The sequence below is a fragment of the Macaca nemestrina genome, chromosome 4 (genome assembly GCF_043159975.1).
Source record: "Macaca nemestrina isolate mMacNem1 chromosome 4, mMacNem.hap1, whole genome shotgun sequence".
NCBI classification, from domain to species: Eukaryota; Metazoa; Chordata; class Mammalia; order Primates; family Cercopithecidae; genus Macaca; species Macaca nemestrina.
The window spans coordinates 85,490,087-85,511,968 of NC_092128.1; the positions used below are offsets into that span (position 1 = coordinate 85,490,087).

At 35.8% G+C, this 21,882-nt stretch overlaps 1 protein-coding gene across 20 annotated transcripts in view; it reads right to left on the reverse strand.

The window, feature by feature from the left end:
• The window catches only part of LOC105475613 (diacylglycerol kinase beta), an 835,473-nt gene that overhangs the window by 588,870 nt on the left and 224,721 nt on the right, over positions 1-21,882 (reverse strand). For 10 of the 20 annotated variants that reach the window (XM_071094901.1, XM_071094899.1, XM_071094898.1 and 7 more), the window contains 2 exons: positions 19,073-19,149; positions 15,012-15,032 (listed from right to left, as the gene is read on the reverse strand). In XM_071094901.1, coding sequence (XP_070951002.1) covers positions 15,012-15,032; positions 19,073-19,149 — 98 coding nt within the window. The remainder of the gene's footprint in view (positions 1-15,011; positions 15,033-19,072; positions 19,150-21,882) is intronic. The other 10 variants (XM_071094900.1, XM_011731029.3, XM_011731027.3 and 7 more) reach the window with 2 other exon arrangements.

Genomic DNA, 21,882 nt, shown 5'->3' on the forward strand with positions numbered 1-21,882 from the left:
AGTGAAAGTTTTTCTCTGAATCTGCTTTTGCACCATAATTATACCTTAAAACACTTCTTTCAAGCCAAGATTTTAACTTGGTAACATAACAAACAAACAAAACCAACAAAAACAGAATTCAGAATAAAGCAATTGTGTTTCAAATTCTAATACTTCCACCCACCACCTAACTGATATGGGGCAAGGAATTTATCTGTTCTTTTGAAGGAAAAATATGCCAAATCCCAAGTGTGTGCTCTTTACAGAGCCTTTCAGAACCCAGGTAGATGGTCATTAAAATCACTCTCTGTAATTTAATGATGAAAGCCAGAAAAATAACCAAGCAAAAGGAAAAATGAACTTTAATATCTATTGATAGAGGCAGGACACAGACAAATGTCTTGGCAGATAAGAGAGGGTCCTTGGAGAACCTCCAACCTGCCCAGGTCATTGTGCACAGGAGGCCTGTCTAAACATGCCCATGGTCTAAGCATGTCCCTTAACACATACTCAGTAAGGGAAATAAATCATTGTGAAGTGGTTCAGACTAAGGACCCACATGTGCACTGGAAAAATGGGGTGGAGCTACCAGAAAGTCATGCTTTATGCAGGGGAGAATCCTGGCCTCTTCAGCTCATGTGTGGTGGCCTGGTATTTAATTTGTGAGGTGGAAAACTGAATGCAGGACCCCTCTCTTTGTTGAGAGCTTTCTTTTCTCTTAATAAATTCCACCTTCTTTACCCTTCAACGTGTCTGCATGCTTAATTTTTCCTGGTCGTGAGACAAGCACCTGTATTTAGCTGAATTAAGAACCAAAAATGCCTGCATCATTTGGTGGCCTATATGGGGACATGAGGAAGGGTGAGTAAAATGTGAACCCTTCCTTTCACTTTCGTTTCTAGGTCTTCCAGTCCTTAGACTTTTTCTGAAGGCAGAGGAAACTGCATCCCCTGCGTCACTCTTGGATTTGGGAATGTCGGCCTCAGTCCAACACAGTCTTTGCTAAGGCATTTTTCTTCTTTTTTTTTCAGGACTGTAATGGCAACTATCTTTTCTTTTACAATACCAAGGGTGTTCCACCCCAACCCCAATGGCTGCCACATGGGAAAGATGCAAAAGTGGTGGCTCCCTGTGCCCCATTCCCTCCCTGCTGGGGCACATGGCCGTGTCTGCTGTATATACACTTGGCGTCCAACAGCCATGCAGGGTGGGACTGAGCCGAAGTTGCTGCCTGGGCCCCAGGGCAATCTTGGGGGCCAGAGGCCCTGTGCAGACAGGTGGCCAGTGTTCCCTGCCACACATCCATACAGTCTTCCTCTCCCCTGGCCAAGGAGTCCAGCTTGGTGGGACAACGATTAAAATGTTCTCTCTGTTTGTATAAGAACAAGAGGTTTCTTCCGCAGGCATTTCCCTGCCCTCTGCTTAAGCTTTTTTTTTTTTTTTTTTTTTTTTTTTCCTTTCTTTTCTCCACCAGGTCAGGAGTTCATGGATTGGTGTGAAGGTAGTTACAGTTTTTGCTATTACCTAGATTGGCAGGGACCACAATTGATTTTGCACCAACCTAATAACACAGCCCTGTGAGTACAAGGGGCTTCTCAATGCCAGAGGATTTTTCTTGAAAGGTGTTTTATTAGGCCAGGACTCCAATGCACAGGACACCCTTTTCTCTCTCATGTTTGAGAGGACCCAATTTTAGAGCTTCACCTTAGCATCTGGCTTATGATAGGGAGGTAATTCTTTTGTCCCAAACTCAATTCCAAGCTTTGGATTGAAGCCCTAGGAAAGAAAACTGGATCTTAGGGATCCAGAGGCAGACAACAATGGAAGTTAAAAGGCACACACCACACATGAGCATGACTAATTCTGGTTGATTAAGCCAAGCCTCCCATTTCATGGATAGAGGTCATGCTAGTATCCATGGCGTAAATGAGGTTTTGGGAACTCAAAGGCTACTTATAGCAGAGGGAAAGGCAGTGAGTGCATGGGGAAGTGTGGATAATCCCATGCCCTAGGCCCACCTGTTAACGTGAGTGAAAGCTGCATTGACACCCATGGGTGGCACCCTGTTGTGGTCACCAGGACTTGGGGATATAAGGATGAAAGAAGGAAAGAGGAAGCTTTTTCCTTCTCTCTCTCATGTACCCTGGGTGTTCGCTAGGAAAAGAAAGGAACCAGGGACGCCTTGTTCCCCTCTTTCTAGATGAGTAGCCATTCATCTTCAGTCTGTGCTGCTTACAGATACATTCTGAGCCCTGGGGCTCCTTTGGAAAAAATGCTTTCTTTTTCCCCCTTGGTCCTCTCTTCACAGATGGTTAATCGTGTCTCCATACTACAGGACACTCCTCTCAGATGCATCCTTCAACCTGTTTATTTCTCAAACCTTAAACTAGTTGGCTTAGAGTTGAGCTCAGGGGAGGGGAACCCAGAAGCCTGACATGCCAGCAAAGAGATAAAATATTTTATAACAGTCAGACATTTGGCCTCCCTCTCCCTGTGCAAACCAGTAAAAGGAAAGGTAAGGATCACTGTTTATATTCTCTATAAAGTTTTGATTAATCGAAAAGGATTTATGAGGTTGGTCTCAAGCTGTAGCCAATCTGGTGTGCTTTGCATGTCTTTCTATATCATTCTGTCAGAAAGAGGAGTACCTTAGGATGCGATAAGGACCTAGGACCCCATAAGCCCACTGTTCGAGTCAGCCTGGCAAACTGCCCAATACCAAACTATTCTGCAGGTCTCCATCTTGTTTTACATCCTTGGAAGGATGACTCGTAACCATGTGGCAGTATGTTGTTTTTGTACCTGCCATTTTACAGTGGCAGCCTGGGATCAGTCCTGGCTTAGGGAATGAGTAGTTTCCAATAGATACCTATGGGACTTCTGCCATTTGCTGATTCTCTCCCACTCCATGAACAACTTCTAGCTTTCTTTTGTGAATCTTCCTTTCTCTGAGCTACCCTTAAAGGTTCTAGTTTTTGTAAAAACTGCTTACCACCCCTTTGAAAACACTTCATACACTTGCAGTTAAATCATAACCTTTTGAGGCTTGTTGGTTTCACCTGTGAGGTTACTTTTAGTAAAGTTCAAAAGCCAGAAATATGAGCCATTTGGCTTGGCTAAAGTTGGGTATCCAGGGATTTAAAAGGATTTTCTTAAAGAATGCTCAACTTAATTAAAAGTGGATATCCAAGCTATAGGGATATTTAAAAGGCCTTTATGTCTTTCTCTTCATGGATCTTGTTTTTCTGAGAAAGTTTTTTTCCCCATCAACTGAACTTTTTTTCTCCATTTTGTCTTGTCACTCTTAATGAACTCATGAGACACCCTAAGATAATTTCTGATGAACTGAAACTACTTGGGAAAATCAGAAAAGATATAACGTATTCCATTTTTGGAGAAACCTGTTTTCCTCATGGAACCCCAGTAATTAGAGGTAGATAATCCCTTTCAAAATCTGTTTTTGTCTTCCACTTATATCTGCTTATTAGGTACTGTTACCTCTGTTTCTTAAAGGGCTCCACCCTCAGGCCAATTATACAATTAGGAGATTGGCAAATGAAAAATCTTAAAACTACTGCATCTTCTTTGTCTATATAATTATATATGTGATTTTTATATAAAAGCATTCTAATTAATTGGCCTAAAGAAAAATAAGCACTAGATCAAATATTTTTTCGAGGAAAATAAAAGCTGTTATACCTTTTGGTTCATGTAATTTTAATCTTTGAGAAATAAAAAGTCTTAAAGATTATTGGTAAAATTCAAATGTCATTAAAATTTAAATAGGTGATCTAAATTGTGCAAGTCAGATACTAAGTTTGATAAATGTTTTAAGGTTGTAAACTGCTTCTTTGGCCTTTGAGGACTGTTCAACTTGCCTGCTTTACAACTTGGTAAGGCCTGAGGACATATAGAATTAACCAAACCCTTGAACAGGCTAGAAGGAATCAAACTTTATTTGTGCCTAGTGCATAATTAAAACAATTTACTGGATTTTACATTAAAGTTAAAAATTGCTAAGAGTTACCATTATAACATGTAATTGAGACCACCACTGAAAATAGGTATACATGCAAGGTGTGTAAGAATAGTAAAATATATTTTCAGTAAAAGATTATAAGAAGGCATGGAAATGTAAGTAAATTTTTGCCTAGGGTTAAAGGATTGTTTTAAATTTAAAAAATTTCAATAAGCTAAATCTTTAAACAAGTTGTGGAATTTTTCTAAATTTAATATTGCAAAAGAAATTCTGTGTATGAACATAGACTAAATTCAAAGGATATTATACTTTTTTTTTTTCTGTAAACTGAACAATGAAATAAAAGCACAATAAGGTTTTCTTAAAGCACTAATCTGTTCTTTAGCAAAATTTGTAATGGGTTATAAAAGGTTTTTAAGAATCTTACCTTATGGTCAAACTGGTTTAGAATGTATAGAATTGTCTATAAGGTTTCATTAGAAAATTTGTGTTAATAGTAAACTAATGTAAGGGTAAAATTTGGCTCTCTCTCCCTTGTTCAAGATTTTTATGTAATAGTAAAGAATAAAGAACGATTTTCATTTGCCTTGTAAATAGACTGTCAAGGAAAAGAAAGAGAAGACAGGAGACAAAATGTTTGAAAAGTTAAGTCCTTCCTCTTAATGAGTAAAGGCTTTCCCTGTTTTAAAATTTTTGAGTCATCATTTTAACAAAATAACTAACTGGGATTGTATTTCAAATTATCAATGTTTTAAACCTCTAACATTTAACAGCCTTCCCGAAATCAAATTTCAGCTTCAAGATTGTCTTTCCTGACCCCTAGCTTTTGGATGCTACAGAGGGTCCCTAGAGCATCCAGAAGAAGAGAGGTAAACAGAATAATTTAATATGGTTAGGTACATAGGATTGCCAAAATTATGTTTAATTTTCTTTGGGTTATATTTTAGTGAATAATGCTAACATATGTCCCAAAATTGTATGGGATTTCTAAAATTCTAATGTTTGAGCATATGCTATCAATCACAATTAAGGTTATTTTATTAAGTTATTGTAAACCACAGAGATAACCACATTTTGTCAATCACATTTCTGACTGTAACTACCCAGGTCATTTTGTTATTCACAATTGTCTTCTTTTGATCCTCTTCAAAAGATGGTTTATAATCAGCTATAAAACTTTGATGGGTGTTCTCAAATACGAGTTTCTGATAACGTTGGAGACTGTAACATTGGACTAAAAGGAAAATGTACAGGACTCATGAAGAGCTGAAACATTCATGGGTATTAAGTAGAACAAGAGTTAACTTAATGGATGAACTAATAGAAATATGAAGTAATCACCGGGCGTGGTGGCTCAAGCCTGTAATCCCAGCACTTTGGGAGGCCGAGACGGGCGGATCATGAGGTCAGGAGATCGAGACCATCCTGGCTAACCCGGTGAAACCCCGTCTCTACTAAAAAAAAAAATACAAAAAACTAGCCGGTCGAGGTGGTGGGTGCCTCTAGTCCCAGCTACTCAGGAGGCTGAGGCAGGAGAATGGCCTAAACTCGGGAGGTGGAGCTTGCAGTGAGCTGAGATCCAGCCACTGCACTCCAACCTGGGCGACAGAGCGAGACTCCATCTCAAAAAAATAAATAAATAAATAAAAATAAAATATAGAAAACTGAAGTAATCTTTTTAAAAACTTTTTGCTTGAAACATTGCTGATCCTTGTTTTGTTATTTAGAGTCAAGAAAACTTTTATTTTCAGCTATTTACAGTCTTTAATAATTGAGTAAGGTATACTCATGTGAACAAAATTTGGAACATACTTCTTTCTCTTTGCCTAGTTCCTCTAGAATTTGGAAACTATCTGTGAGTGTTCTTATGGCAATATGGTTATTTGCATCAATGCAATAAGAATTCATTTTCTTTGGCAACAGTACACAATTGGAGAAACTGGTTATTTTACTAAGATTTTGACTGGAGAGGTGTGCTTCCCTTTAAGGAATCACGCTCGACTTGCAGAGCCAATAGAAGCCCCTTGGGAAAACTGGCTTCATACCTTGTCTACACAGTCCTCATCCTGGTTTCCTAATCTGTGATGAGTAAAGAATGTCACTTAATGGGCCCACGAACTCTATATTCTAGGGATGTCAAGAAGAGAGGAATTCACCCAATTCTTAGGTATTGAGGGTACTAACCCATGACTGGGCTTGACTTTACAAGTCCTATCTGAGATTCCTTATGGAGCAGAATTCCATCGAAAGCAATTTTAAAAGCCTATGTAAAAATAATTATTCTTGCTGCATTTTATGCAAACTGTCAGGCCAAGTATAAGACTGAAGTCTATTTTGCAAACAGCTCAGTCCTATCATGATTTGTTTTTAACAAAAATGAGGACTGGGGAGAGAAAAATTATGTTTCAAAACTTATCACACATTTGTCATCAAATTCTAGTCTCATTAGTTGTTTTTAATTTTTTTTTTTTTTTTTGGCCTATATTTTAGATTAACCCTCTTATTCCTGTGAACCAACCGGCAATTTCTGGCTACAACTCAGAAGAAACAAAAGGCATAGGTAATGTAATAATCTGGATCAATATTTTAATTCTGAAAAATTATCCTGAAAATCCCGACAGATGATAGGAGTAAATAGGGTGCTCATAACCCAGAGGTTCCTCTGGGAAAATAAGAGGAAAGGAGCTAACCAAAGCCAAGCCCCATGCAACCAAATCTTGCAGGCATAATTATAGCCACCAGTTATCTGGGCATGCTGGCAGCCTTAGGATTTTTGAGCTGCCCTTACCCATCCCTCTTTGTTTGGTTTTAATATATGTCTTCTAATAACCCTGTTTGTTTCTTCTCACCTTCAGGCCATCAAACTCCAAGCAGTCATAAAACCAGAGTCTCGAATGATGGCCTCTTTTTACAGAGAACCTTAAATAGGCTTTTGAGAGAGTTATGACTGCCATATTTCCAAAACAGCACCCCTTAACAGCAGGAAGTAGTTAAGATCAGTCTTCGTCCCTATTCTAACTGCAGTACCTCTAGTGTACTACTTTAGAGGGGAGAATAATAGAGGTAGGAGGCAGAAAAATGCCTCGGCAGATAAAGGAGGGTCCGCAGAGAACCTGTGACCCACCCAGGCCATTGTGCACAGGGGGGCTTGCCTAAGCATGGTCACAGAGAAAAATTCTGTCCCTTGATATATGCTCAGTAGGGAAATGAATCAATGTGTAGTGGCTCAGACTAAGGGCCCACATGTGCACTGGAATGATGGGGCAAAGCCACCAGAAATTCGTGCTTTATGCAGGGGAGGAGCCTGACCTCTTCATCTCATGTGTGGTGGTCTGGTATTCAATTTGTGAGGTGAAAACCTGTGTGTAGGACCCTCTCTTTTCTGAGCACTTTCCTTTCATTTAATAAATTCTGCTCTCCTCAGCCTTCAATGTGTCTGCATGCTTAATTTTTCCTGGTTGTGAGACAAGAACCTGGATTTAGCTGAACTAAGGAGTAAAAATTCCTGAATCATTGGCATTTCTCCTAATAAGCAATACATTTCTTCTTGACTCTTCTTTTTTCAGCACTCAGGAAGACTTTCTGAAATTTCTGAAGTGTAGTTCTCTCTGGCTCAGCAAGCAAAATACTGTTTTATTTTCTGACAGCTCTAAGTCTTAATTCCCTCCATATAAAGTTGTATATGAAATCAATAATTCAGGCTGGGCATGCTGGATCATACCTGGCACTTTGGGAGGCTGAAGCAGGCAGATCACCTGAGGTCAGGGGTTCAAGACCAGCCTGGCCAACATGGCAAAACCCCGTCTCTACTAAAAATAAAAAAATTAGCCAGGCATGGCGGCATGTGCCTATTGTCCCAGCTACTCGGGGGTCTGAGACAGGAGAATGACTTGAACCTTGGAGGCAGAGACTCCATATATAAAAAAAAAGGAATCAATCATTCAGAGTTGTCTCAATGTAATAAAAATTGATGTAAAGCAGTTAGCATGCACTTGGGCACATAATATATAAAATAAATAAAAGGAGTAGGTAAAAGGAAGCACTGTCCTAAGCTTAGATACATTTTTAAGTTAACTTAATTTGCCTTTTTTTTTCTTTTTTTGAGACAAAGTCTTGCTCTTCTTCCCCACGCTGGAGTGCAATGGCATGATCTTGGCTCACTGCAACTTCCGCCTCCTGGGTTCAAGCGATTCTTCTGCCTCAGCCTCCTGAATAACTGGGATCACAGGTGCCCACCACCAAGCCAGCTAATTTTTGTATTTTTAGTAGAGACAGGGTTTCACCATGTTGGCCAGGCTGTTCATGAACTCCTAACCTCAGGTGATCCATCTGCTTTGGCCTCCCAAAATACTGGGATTACAGGTGTGAGCCACCATGCCCAGCCAATTTGCCTTTTTATTGGTACAGAAAACTGTAAACTTTATTGCATCTTTCTGAATAAAACCTTCAGGTTTTGTGTGTCTCAAATACTTTGCTATAACATTTCTGTGTCAGGTAACAGAGACAAATAACAACTTTTATAAGGCAATAATTCTAAAAAATAAATCTTCCTTTGAAAAATAAAAGCCTACTACAGATATAAGAATGAAGTAAAAATTTCCTCAATTCTTAAATTATTTCTACAAGATGACATCACATTTTTTATTGCTGAAGTGTTATTGACAATGTAAATTTCTTTCTCAAACTTCTTCACTGTGTTCTTTGGAGCAAAATTAATTTATCTCATATTTTCTGGCAATAGATAGGGCTTACAATGTGAGAAAACACAAACCTCTTCTTTTTTTTTTTTTTTTTTTTCCTGAGACAGGGTCTCTCTCTGTTGCCCAGATTGGAGTACACTGGCCCAGTCATAGCTCACTGCAGCCTCGATCTCCCACACTCAAGCAATCCTTCCACCCCAGCCTCGCAAGTATCTGGGACCACAGGATGGTGCCATCATACCTGGCTAATGTTTTTTTTTTTTAATTTTCTAACTCAGAGTTTTCAATTCACTGAGAAATGTTTCTTCAATGAGTTTCCTGGTTAACCCATCCCTTTTCTTCTCTTGTAAGTAAAGTCTTTTCAAATATCTCCTAAAATTCTATGTTGTCCATATTATTAGACATTTCTGATAAATGGATGATATCCTCATCTGTACATTTTCCTTATATCATGACTTACAAGAAAATTTCCAAATTTAGGCATCAGAGTTTCTACGGCTGTCATGTAACAGCATTAGAATTGCTTTTGGAAGACTGTGACCTTTAAATAGAATGAGATCATTTATATGCATATCAATGAAGCCATTAATGATGAAAATTGGGTCAGACTTAACTGAATGACTACTTAAAAATTGAATTGCTGTAGGCTCAAACACATCCACGCACATCCACGCACACACACACATACACACACACACACACACAAATGTTCAAAATTTTAAAAACTGCTTTTTCATTTTTTTTTTTCCTTAAGGAACAGCCACAGACTATTTAGGGAGATAACAGAGAATTTGTAAAGAATACTGACTGAGGGAGCTGCTCAGATGTCGCTGCCAAATTGGCACAGATTCAAGGCACATTTCTATATGCCTTTCATTATTATTTCTGACCATCTGGATCCTTTGTTTTTAAATCCTTGTTAATACTAAAGAGAAGACACTAGTATTCATCCAAGCAGATTCAAAGTGAATGAAAATAAATGTCATCACTCTATCCTTAATTTCTTTTCGTAGTTTTGGGTTGTGGATTTTCTCATATTCAAAAAGTGTTCTTTGAGCACCCACTCAGCACCAGGCTCTGTTCTAGGTGTTTGGGTAAAGATGTTACTAGAACACACAAAATTCCTTCCATGAAGGAGCTTAGCTTCTAATGAAAGGAATAAGAAAACAGTAACATTAATGTGCTGAATCTACAATGCCTAATGGTATTAAGTGCCATAGAAAAAAAATAAAGAAGAAAAAGATTTCTTGGGGGAATGTGCTTGCAGTTTTTTAAATCCAATTATCAAGAAATGAGAAGCTACTCTTTCAGTAAAGATTTAAAGGTGATGAGGCACATATTTGCACATATTTGGAGAAAGCACATTTCAGGCAGAGAAGACAGCTAGTACAATGGCCCTGAGTTATAAGGATGCTCCTGTTCCAGAGAAATTTCCACTGGAGCCAGTGAGGAGGAGCAGGAAACTGGAGCAGGAGTGAGGGAGGACTAGAGTAATAGAATACAAGGTCAAAGACTCAAGCTGTGGTGATGTGTGGACCGGGCAGAGCACACAGGATATTAGTTCATCAAAAGAGAGTTATAGCTTTAACATGGAGTAAGTTTTTAGTAGGAAATTCCATGATCTGACTCATATTTTAACAGAACCATGTGACCATAATTAACACTTATTAGTATCAGACAAAAGATAGCCTATGGGCAGTTTCTATGTTTTTCTAACTTGTATTCACCACAAATTAATAAATGATCCCTAAAACACAAAAATGAATCATTCAACTATTATAGTTAAAGTAACTGTTTGAAACCACAAAGAAATCACTTTATCTATCAACAAATGTTAACTGAGTACCTATATGTGTAAAATACTATGCACTTACTGAGCAAAGAACTCTGATGAAATTAAATAGATAATAATTTAAATTAATCAGAGTTTTTTTTTTTTACAGTTTCCATTTCTATTTCACATTCTAATTTATATTATTAACTAATTATATTAAATTTTAAAAATTGATATGAAGGTCACTGAGTGAAAGTATATTGATTAAATATGCAGCATGGCTATCTTACTGAGATTTCAAAATATATTTTTTATATTAAAATTCATTTAGAAAAATTTATATTTTAAATATTGCATTTCTTATGCTTATCTTGCACTGCAATTGACTATTCATTATTTCAAATTTCAGAGAGTTCCTTGATAGTCCCCTAAATCTGTCAAATAGATAGTTCCTTTGAAGAGAAAGAGTGCAAAGTGTGAAAACCTTGAATTTTAATTTTTAAATTAGTTTTGGCAAATGCAAACTATTTTAGCACTTCAGAGGCACATATTCCACTAACTCTAGCTTTACCTAAGACTACAATTATGAAGACTCAGTAGAAAGACAATTAAAAACTTCTCATTCCTGAAGGGCTATATGATCCAACACGATTTTGCATCACACAGTCTTTTACATTATAGGTCCTCATTATGTAACACTATCCACATGTTACTGTGTTTTAGGAACTGCACTAAGTATGTTATATGTGTGTTATCATTTAATCATCACAATACCTATGGACAAAGAAACTGAGGCTCAGAAAATTTCCTTAAATTGCCCAACACCAAAAGCTTCTAATTGACACTGAAGACATAAATATTTCTAACTTCAATGTGCATTACATTATACTTAAAGTATAATTTTCTAAACAGATTTTGCAATAATAACACATGGTACAAGGTAATTTCCCACTGGTTTATCAGTATTAGATGCATTTTCTTCTGTGTCAAATTGGTCTGCCATTTCAGATAAAAAAAAGATATACACAAATAAGGTATAACAATTAAAAGTAATGGTATGATTATTCAATTTCCCACTCTTGAAAACCCTGTGTTGACTGTAACTGTTTTTGTACCCTTTGGTATTCAAAGTATAACCTATTACTTTGGGTCACATATCTGAAATGTATCCAAATCTGCCTACCCCCCATCTCCATTCTGATACCCATTGTCATCTAATGTTCTTACTTGATTGGACTGCCTCCGTAATTCATATCTAGTCTTCTCTTCTACCCAAGTCCATGGTCCACATTGCTACTGGAGGTATTTTTCTAAGTGGAAAATTTAACTTGTTCACCTAAAAATATGATTTATTATTTCTTTCACCTTTAAAAATTAAACTTTATAGACATTCTAAGCATTTTTACCAAAATGTCTAGATTTATATTCCTTTAGTACCCTGCAATGCTCTTTTGCTTGAAAAAGCTATTTCTTTTTTTTTTTTTTTGAGATGGAGTTTCACTCTGTTGCCCAGGTTGGAGTGCAATGGCACCATCTCGGCTCACTGCAACCTCCACCTTCTGGGTTCAAGTGATTCTTCTGCCTCAGATTCCCAATGTATCTAAGACTACAGGCGCCTGCAGCCTCACCCAGCTAATATTTGCATTTTTAGTTGAGACAGTGTTTCACCATGTTGGCCAGGCTGGCAGGGTGGTCTCAAACTCCTGACCCCCAAGTGATCGGCCCGTGTTGGCCTCCCAAAGTGCTGGTGTAAGATAGCTGGCCAAAAAAGCTATTTCTAATGATGAAAAAGCACAAGTAAAAACAACAGATAAACCCTAAAAATAAAATTTAGATGTGACAGAGTAATGTTGGTTTTAATTTTTTAACTTATATTTGGAAAAGTACAAAAAGATCACCTAGAAACCCCAACATTAATTTTTAAATTCTATACCAATTGTTTAATAAATGTTATTAAAGAAGTGAAAGAACAAACATTCTACAATGTGAATTTAAATACCCCTTTTCAAAGTTGGCATTTATTATTAAACTAAGGAGAGTTATTTGTTTACTTCCCAAATGTATTTATGCTTGATTTCAAACTTCTTTGTAAAGAAAGCAATTGGTCACAATTGATATAATTGTATTTTATAATTGTACATAGATTTGATAAGAAGAGGAACATCACTGAAACTGTATTGATGGTAATAGGGAAGAGAAGCAGAAATATTGGTTAATGTGCTTCTTCTGTTCCTTGCTAACTAAGTGTCCTAGCACCATATAGTTGTAGGAAGTGGAGCAATACAAGAGATAATAGCTCTGCTACCAGGACAGCACTCTGGATTGTGGCCAGGTTTGGGAGGGGAAGCAAATTACATGGCATGATCCCCACTCCTACCGCATGGTGGAAGGAAATTATTTTTGAGTGCAGAAGACAGCAGAGTTAGAGTTCCTCAATTTAAAATGAGAAAATGAGGTCCTGAGAAAATGAAGGAAACAGAATTTGTTGGTGGTATATCTCCAATATTCTCACTCTCATCTTTGGCATGTGCTCTAGAACTTTTCTGTGAAATCACATTGATCATTAAAGTATGACCACAGCCACTGTCTCTAAACATTAGTGGAACACCTGTTATGTGCAAGACACAGAGCTATTTATTATACATACACTTTAGAATCTAACCCTTTTAACAGTCCAATAAGGCTGATGCTCTCTTCATTTTATAGGTGAACAAACGACAGATAGAAAACTTGTCCAAGGCCCGTTAAGATGAATTCAGGTCAGTCAGACTCCTCAGACCATATTTTCTCTGTTACACTTTCCTTATGCTTTCCATAATGGAAAGGGTTGAATTTGGTTCTAGAAGGATAATTATAGCTTACAGTAAAAAGGTGTTTATATCATTGTTAATAATTATATCATTGTCATTATCCTTGTTAAGGACATTTAAAATATTACTTTAGGCAGCAGCACTACAAAAGGTAGGTTTTGAATCCCCAGGTTCCTTATTAAGGGGTAAAAGCATATTGTCTGAATGTAAAGGGTATACACATTAAGAGAAACTACATTACAGAGTACCAAGTGCAAAAATAAAGAAAGCCCCTGTGGAGTTATGAAAGCATAACTCAGCCTCAGGCCAAGGAACATCTACTGACAGGAAACATGTACGGAGAAAATCCTATGCTCAGAGAACACTGATAAACAAAGAGCACACATAGAGCAGTAACATGTGCAGGCTTTCATTCTTCTCCCCTCGAATACCCTCAGTTTTGTCAGTTCTTTCTATTCTGTAACTGCAATTGCTTGCCTGCTAAGTCATTGCACATGAAACAAAGACTGGGCAAGGAAAAGGAAGAAACTCATTCTGCTGACCTCCCAAAAAGCTAGAGCTTATTTTGACATGAGTTTTCAGACAGCCTCTAGAAAGGATGCAGGTTGTGCAAAAAGGTGTGTTTGTTGGGTGTTCAACAAAAGCCATTTAATAGCCAAGTCCTAAAAACGTACATACTTGAATGACAATTCTTGAATGACATTCTTGAAAATAATCATTTACTCCAAGGGATTGCCTCTTAAGTGTCATCAAGCCTACTTAGTCCATATTTGGGGAAACAAGTTTCCAGAAAAGTCACAGGTGAAATCAGGAAAAGGTCATCCTCTGAAACGGAGGCTAGTAAATGTCACCACAGTCGATGAGTTGCCATGTTACCAGTGCCTCTTTATAGGATATTGTAAGATGTAGGACCTGTATCTAAGTCCACCAGTATCATTCTGATGTTATAATTGTATCTTACATGTTGGACATGAAATTACTGTGGCTCTTGTCATTAAAACCATCAAACAATTTAAGAATAAGAAGAAGCTAGTACATATCCAAGATTGTCCAAAGGAGACAACATTACAGTTTTAGACAACTTATGCATTTTGGTAGGAAATATTTCTACAGTGGGGAAGACAATAGATATAGCTACTTTAGTGTGATTAAAAATATCCATTTAGAGCACCTGAAAATGTGTTGGAATTCTGTGCACCCAACTGAACTACTGATCTAAAACTTAATTTACAAAACAGATTTTCAGGGAGAGTGGTTGAAGTAACAGATTGAATAATCTTCCCAGGAGGGCAAAAATCAACAACTCTTTGGTTATGTTTCCCCCACAGATTCTATCACAGCACTGTAGACAAAACAAAACAAAACAAAACAAAGCCTTATCACTGCATTTTAAATTCAATTTTAAAATTTCTCATGGTAAATTAATAAATTAAGACTTTTACTAAATAAAGTATAATAGCACAGCCTGATATATCTTGGCGAAATTAGAAAAATTAATTCCAGAGTCTACAAAACTGAAGACCACACTTGAGACCCTTTTTGTCTATTAAGGTACCAGCTCCTATTAAGGCATCAAATCCTTTGACTGATAAAAAAAAATGTGTCACATTCAACTCAATTATAACCTATGAGTATTATAGGCAATCTCATATACTATAGAAATCGTATTGGTACAGAAGTATAGTTTAGTGATATGGATGAGAAATTCATAGATCATATCAGAATAAAGAAAGAAAAGACAGACTTTAATAGAAAAGAAAATGTCTTACTTGGTTAAGAATGTCTTGTTTCTGTGCATGCAAGGAAAGAAAGAATACATGTGTTAATGTAAGATAATTTATACTCATTATCTCATATCTCTGATTATTTAGCTAAAAGTTCAAGTTTACAGGTTGATTTTAAAACATACCCTAGATCCATAGGTCTCAAAACATGGTTCCAAAACAGTGGCATCAGCATAAGCTGGGAAACTGATAGAAATGCAAATTCTTGAGCCCCACCCCAGAAACACTGAATCTAAAACTGTGTGGGGTAGGGGGGAGGCAGACAGCAATCCCTGTGTTAACAAGCCCCACAGTTGATTCTGAGGTACACTAAAATGTGAGAATCAATGACTAGATCAATCTTTGTATATAATAAGCAAACTGTTCTGACAGATAAATATAATATGTAACACATATAGTATGATTAAAATATTTCAGAGGATTAATAGAAATATAACCATGCCTATAAAGGTATGTTAGATTTTGAATATGTATTTCCCATTCCTAAGGTTTCCTTCTATCAGCATCACACCTAGCATCTCTCTGTACCCTTAAGGATTAAAATATATTTCTATATACATCTGCCACTTTCTTCCCATATCTCAGCTGTGAGTGGAAAAATTTGAAATTGAACTTGAAGTCCAAGACCAAAAGAAAAAAAAAAAAACACATGGAATGCTAAACTGTCTTCCCCTCGTACTACCAAATTCTACTGCTCTCAGGAGACTCTTTATATGGCCTGACCATGTTTTACTGTGAATAATCTCACTAAGACTGGATCTCTGCTACAAACTAGCTTGTAATAATGTTCTTAACATTATATTATTTACACAAGAGTAGGTGGAGACTAGTAAGACTCTCTCCCCTTGTCAGGCATGAGTCATTAACATGTATGTGTACTGGGAAGTGCCACACTCACTACAAAAGAAATATCTTCCCATGCCTTCCCCTAACCTTTTTCCTTCCTATCTAAGAGGACAGTCCTCTCCCCTATGGCTTGGTCAACGAAGTGAAGAGCACAGGACATTAGCCTTAAACTGGGATTCTAGTCAATTAGGTTTTTGTTGTGGTTACTGTTGTGAGCTAGCTGGTAAGTTTTGGACAAATTATTTCACTTTTCTTAGAATAGTTTCTTTATTTAAAAACTTTATAATTTTATTAATTTGGGAATCTCAAGGCCTTTGAAAGGTTTTTATTCCTACAGAATCTTTAAGGCCATTGTTTAGATTTCTCTTATTCATTTCTTCAAGTAACGATTATCAAATGATCTTTAATAGGAATTAAAAGTAAATGATTCATTCACAAATTATACCTAATATTTTTTCTCTATTAAAATAGACTTCAACAGGTCACATCTTTTTTGGGTTAAATTTTTATCCCCAGCACTTTAAAAATTCAGTAATTCAAGGGAATTATAAGCAAAATAGTACATCTACCATTTAAATAGCTTTATGTTGTAGGAGGTTAAGCAATTTAATTTTTGCCAATACATTTTATGTAAATGATACAAGCTATGTTCCTTTTGGAAAACAATGAATTAATTATCATTCCAAATTCAGGCTGGATTACTCAATTGTCCATTTTTTCTTGTATAATTGAGCATCATTAACTAGTCATCAGTGCAAACAACTTTGGGTCAACTTGACAAGCCAATGGAGAGTGATAACGTCACATGTGAACTGACATTAGGAATTCTGTCATATTGTAAGAGTAATTTTTTATAAATTGGATGAGGTCATGTATTGAAGAGAACTTTAAGGTCATAAAGATTTATTTCTCATCATTAGATAGTCCTAATTATTTTCGATTGACTTTTAGAAGATACATACTAGTTTTTAAAATGGTTATATAAACCTTAAAATATTCTTCTGAAGGAAAAATGTTATCAAAATTAATTAAGATAAGAGAGTGGTTTTGCTCTTAATTTAGAATTGTTCTTGAGTTGTAATGAGATCTTTTTGTTTTTCAACTGTTCATTATTTTAATAACATGTTTCAACAATACATCTGTACATTTATGAAAGGTATAACATGGTTGAAAAGGGTGATATGTGTGTCTAATAATGTGTCTAATAACTACCTTAATAAATAAATGTAGTATATGGTGAATGGTAATTCTCATGAAATATATAATAACAGTAAGACTAAGTCTTGAGAGCCCTATAAATTAAAAAAAAAAAAAAAAAATTGAAGCAAAAAGGCTGCTTTGCAAACAAGATCACTTAACTGAGTTTGTAGCCAGCAGCTATCATTAGGGAGAAAAACAGGTTTTATCCCTGTATATAGATTAGATAAGCAAATAAGTTTTCAAGTATTGTGGTGAATATAAATATTAATGACAATTTTTTTTTTCTTGTAGCAATTCAGTGCTATAATTCATCTTTACTTTTCCCACTCTGCTTTCTTTTTTTTTTTTTTTTTTTTTTTTTTTTTTTTTTTTTTTTTTTTTTGAGACGGAGTCTCGCTCTGTCGCCCAGGCTGGAGTGCAGTGGCCAGATCTCAGTTCACTGCAAGCTCCGCCTCCCGGGTTCACGCCATTCTCCTGCCTCAGCCTCCCGAGTAGCTGGGACTACAGGCGCCCGCCACCTCGCCCGGCTAGTTTTTTTGTATTTTTTAGTAGAGACGGGGTTTCACCAGGTTAGCCAGGATGGTCTCGATCTCCTGACCTCGTGATCCGCCCGTCTCGGCCTCCCAAAGTGCTGGGATTACAGGCTTGAGCCACCGCGCCCGGCCCCCACTCTGCTTTCTTAGGCTTTGAAATTCTCGGTTTTGTAAGTTTAGCTGCTAACTTTATTTTCCCCCTTCTCTATGCCATCTAGAAAAATACGATATGAGGGAAATGTAGGTCAAACATCTATTTTTTTTCCAATACAGAAAAATGGTAATGGCTTTAAATAGCCTTTATTTTCTCCATCATTTATGGGCACCAATATTAATTTTATTTTTTAAGAAAATAAATTCCAACCTAAAGAATTTTAAAAGTCACAGTAATGTACCAGAATGTAGACAGAATAAGAATATATGACATGAAAAATAGCTAACTATGAGAAATACTGATAGGAAATCTCAAAACAATTTGAATAGCTTGAGGGTTATGATAACTAAAATTAAGTTCTATAAATCCCAGGGAAGTACAATATTGAAAGATAACTAAGAAGTCTGTTCTTGCAAACATACAAAAATGAAACAATAATCACAAAAAAATAAGTCACATTTTAGTCAGCAAACAAATCTATCTAGTTAATACATCCCGACAAAAGAATCTTTTGCAAAGAGAAGCTTGAAGCAACCTAATGTTGCCTTCTGAACCTACAAATGAACTAACAGTAATGGTGATCAAACATTTAAAATGTAACATCTCTCAACTAATATTAAATAGGTTACTTAACAAACAATTAGGAAGGAAAAGGCATTCATTCAAGCATGGTGTTCAAAAACAATTGACAAGACATGCAAAGTTTTCATAAGAAAATGATTTCAAGAAATCTTAAGCTTACTGGTAAAAGGTAAAATAGAAGATTAAAAAAAAATCCCTCTCTTTTTGTACAAGTTGGCTCCTTAAGGTTACAGACCTGGTATAAGCAACACAAAATCCTTCCTTGGTCAAGGAAATAATTGCCTGAAAGGGGTAACTCCCTACCCCTACACCAATATCCATTTTGGATTGAAATTTGTGGGTCATAGACTGAGAGCCAAGCATATTCTTTCTCTCTTTTATCCAATGCTGTTTCCTGAATTCTAGGAAAATAACAAACACTACACTTAAATGATTCATATTCTTTCAAGCATACAATATAGATGAGTTATTTGAATGAAAAATGTTGTACAACATTTAATATATCTTCTAGAATAGCATTGCATTATGAACTTAATTTTGTTTATGTTATGGTACATGGTAAATGGTTTATGGTGTGCATATACACACACACACACACACATCTGTATCATACATATATAATGTATATGTGTACACACACACACACATACATTTTTCCAAGAATTTTTCATTAAGAAATATCCTCTTCCAAGCATATATATGAAACTGATATAAAGAAAAAGAAGTTTTACCCCTTCAGGATTATACTTTGCAAGCACACCATTACCATGGAATTCTTCAAGAACATCCTTTAATTTCTTTGTAGAATCTATAAAAAACAGAAAACACAAAAATTGTTTATATGCACATATTGTGATTGTATAGCCCAGTCCAGAAACAGAGACCACTTAAAATGTAAACAAGTATCAGCAGAAACTAAATTTAAAAACCAACATATAAAATGTCTATTGCCATTTTTAAAAGGCTGTATGATTGGAAAAGAAATTACAAAGAAACAAAAAGGTCACTGCATTAAATAAAAACAATACTGCTGGATAAGAAAAATAAAATGTGTAGCTAAGCCTCAATGGTGAGTCCATTTAGAGGGAAGCTACAGATTTAGTATCTTGTAGATATTTTTAAGGAGAATTTTCTCTACACACATAACACAACTAAATTAAAGCTTACTTTAGTAATTAAATTAAAGCTTTAGTAAGTAAGCTTTAACTTAGTTATGTCATGTATTTTACCTTATATATGCATTGTGAATAACATTTTAGTTTTGTTATATATAAAGATTACCCCATTTAATGAAGAAACAAAGCTTAGACATATTACCAAAAGAATTATAAATTATTTTCTTCAAAAGTACTATTATTTTTAAACCTTTCATCTTATTAGTTGGTGACAAGAAATTTTAAGTTAATAAAATAATGTCATAAAAGAATTATCATAAATATTATTACAATTAAAGTTAAATACATTAATATGATATAGATATATTCATTCAGTCTACTAAAATATTGCTCATTATACATATTGAAATATAATTTTTGATTGAGAAATCTCAGAATTACAATGCACTTTTAAGTTAGAAGGAAATAACAGCTAAGAAATATGGATGAGTCATCTTAATATTTAATCAAGTTTGAATAATAATGAAAAAAACCCTTAAAATTAAAATGTAGGAAATACATAGATTTTCCCATTTTCTTTTATGGAACAGAGCATGGAAAACTGTTTGCTACCATTTGCATCTAATTCTTGTTGACCTTCGCTAAGAGTCAGTGATATGTGGACTACCACAAAATATTTCCCAGTTCCAGAAAACTAATTCACAAATTAGTTTTTGAAACATCCTGCTAGAAAACTCTCTCATACATGCCCATTGAATACATAATACCTATATTTTGTGAATTATACTTTTACTTGGAATGTATCATTTCCTTTCTTTATATGGTAAATTCTGTGGGTTTGTGTATGTGTGTGAAACTCTATATTTAGATAGAGTTTCGCTCTTGTCGCCCAGGCTGGAGTGCAATGACATGGTCTTGGCTCACTGCAACCTCTGCCTCCTGGGTTCAACAGATTCTCCTGCCTCAGCCTCCTAAGTAGCTGGGATTACAGGGGCCCACCACCATGCCTGGCTAATTTTTATAATTTTAATAGAGACAGGGTTTCACCATGTTTGCCAGGTTGGTATCGAACTCCTGATCTCAGGTGATCTGCCTGCCTCTGCCTCCCAAAGAACTGGGATTACAGACATAAGTCACAGTGCCCAGCCTGTGAAACAGTACTTTTAAGTGAGATAAAATTCATGTCACATAAAATTGACTACATTAACAATTTCAAAGTGTACAATTCAGTAATTTTTAGCATATTCATGATGTTGTGCAATCATTACTACTAATTAATCCCATAATATTTTCATCACCTTGTAAAGAAATCTTATACCCATTAAACAGTTACTTCCTGTATTTTCTCTCCTCTAACCTCTGGCTATCCTTAATCTATTTTCTGTGTCTATGGATTTGCCTATTCTGGACATTTCATGTAAATGGAATCATATAATATGTTTCCTTTGTGTCTGACTTCTTTCACTTAGTTTAGTGTTTTCCAGATTTTTCCATGTTATAACATGTATCAGTACTTCACTCCTTTTTATAGCTGAACAATATTCCATTATAATGAATATACTACATTTTAAAAATCTGTTTATCAGCTGATGTATATTTGACTTCTTTCCAGGTTTTGGATGTTAAGAATGTTGCTATGAACATTCAAGTGTACAAGTTTTTGTATAAACATATATTTCAGTTCTCTTGGCTATATACCTTTGAGTAAAATTGCCAGGCCATACAGTAACTTTATGTTTAATGTTTTGAGGAACTGCTAAATTGATTTTCACAACAGCTGTACCATTTTACATTCCCACCAGTAAGGTATAAGGGTTTCAGTCTCTCCATATACTTACTAGCACTTGTTATTTTCTAACCATTTTTTCGTTATAGCCGTCCTAGTGGATGTGAAATGATTTGATTTACATCTGATTAGTCATTTGCTAATGACTAATAATATTGAGCATCTTTTTATATGCATATTGGTCATTGGTATATTCTTTGGAGAAATGTCTATTAAAGTTCTTTGACCATTTTTTAATTGGACGGTTTGTCTTTTTGTTGTGGACATCCTCTGAGGGGTGTGTGTGCGCGCGCGCGTGTGTGTTGGTGCCTATACAGCTTCCTATGTATTTCTTTTTTGGTATATAATTTGCTGGCACTTTCCACATTGTGATCAGGGTTAATTTTTTATGTCCTGTCCCTTGCTAGATTGGAGGTTGTTCTAGGGCAGAAAATGTGTGTTTTCATTTTTGCACACCTTTCACCTTTATCACAAAGTTGAAACAACAGAATTGCAATAAATATTGAGATTAAATTAATCAGAGCTATTCCTAAATGGCAATAAATTACAGTAATTGCTTCTGTATGTACTTTGTTAGAAAACTTACACTACTGAGACCAAACTATATATTAAAAAGAGACATGAAGCTGATTCCTTAGTC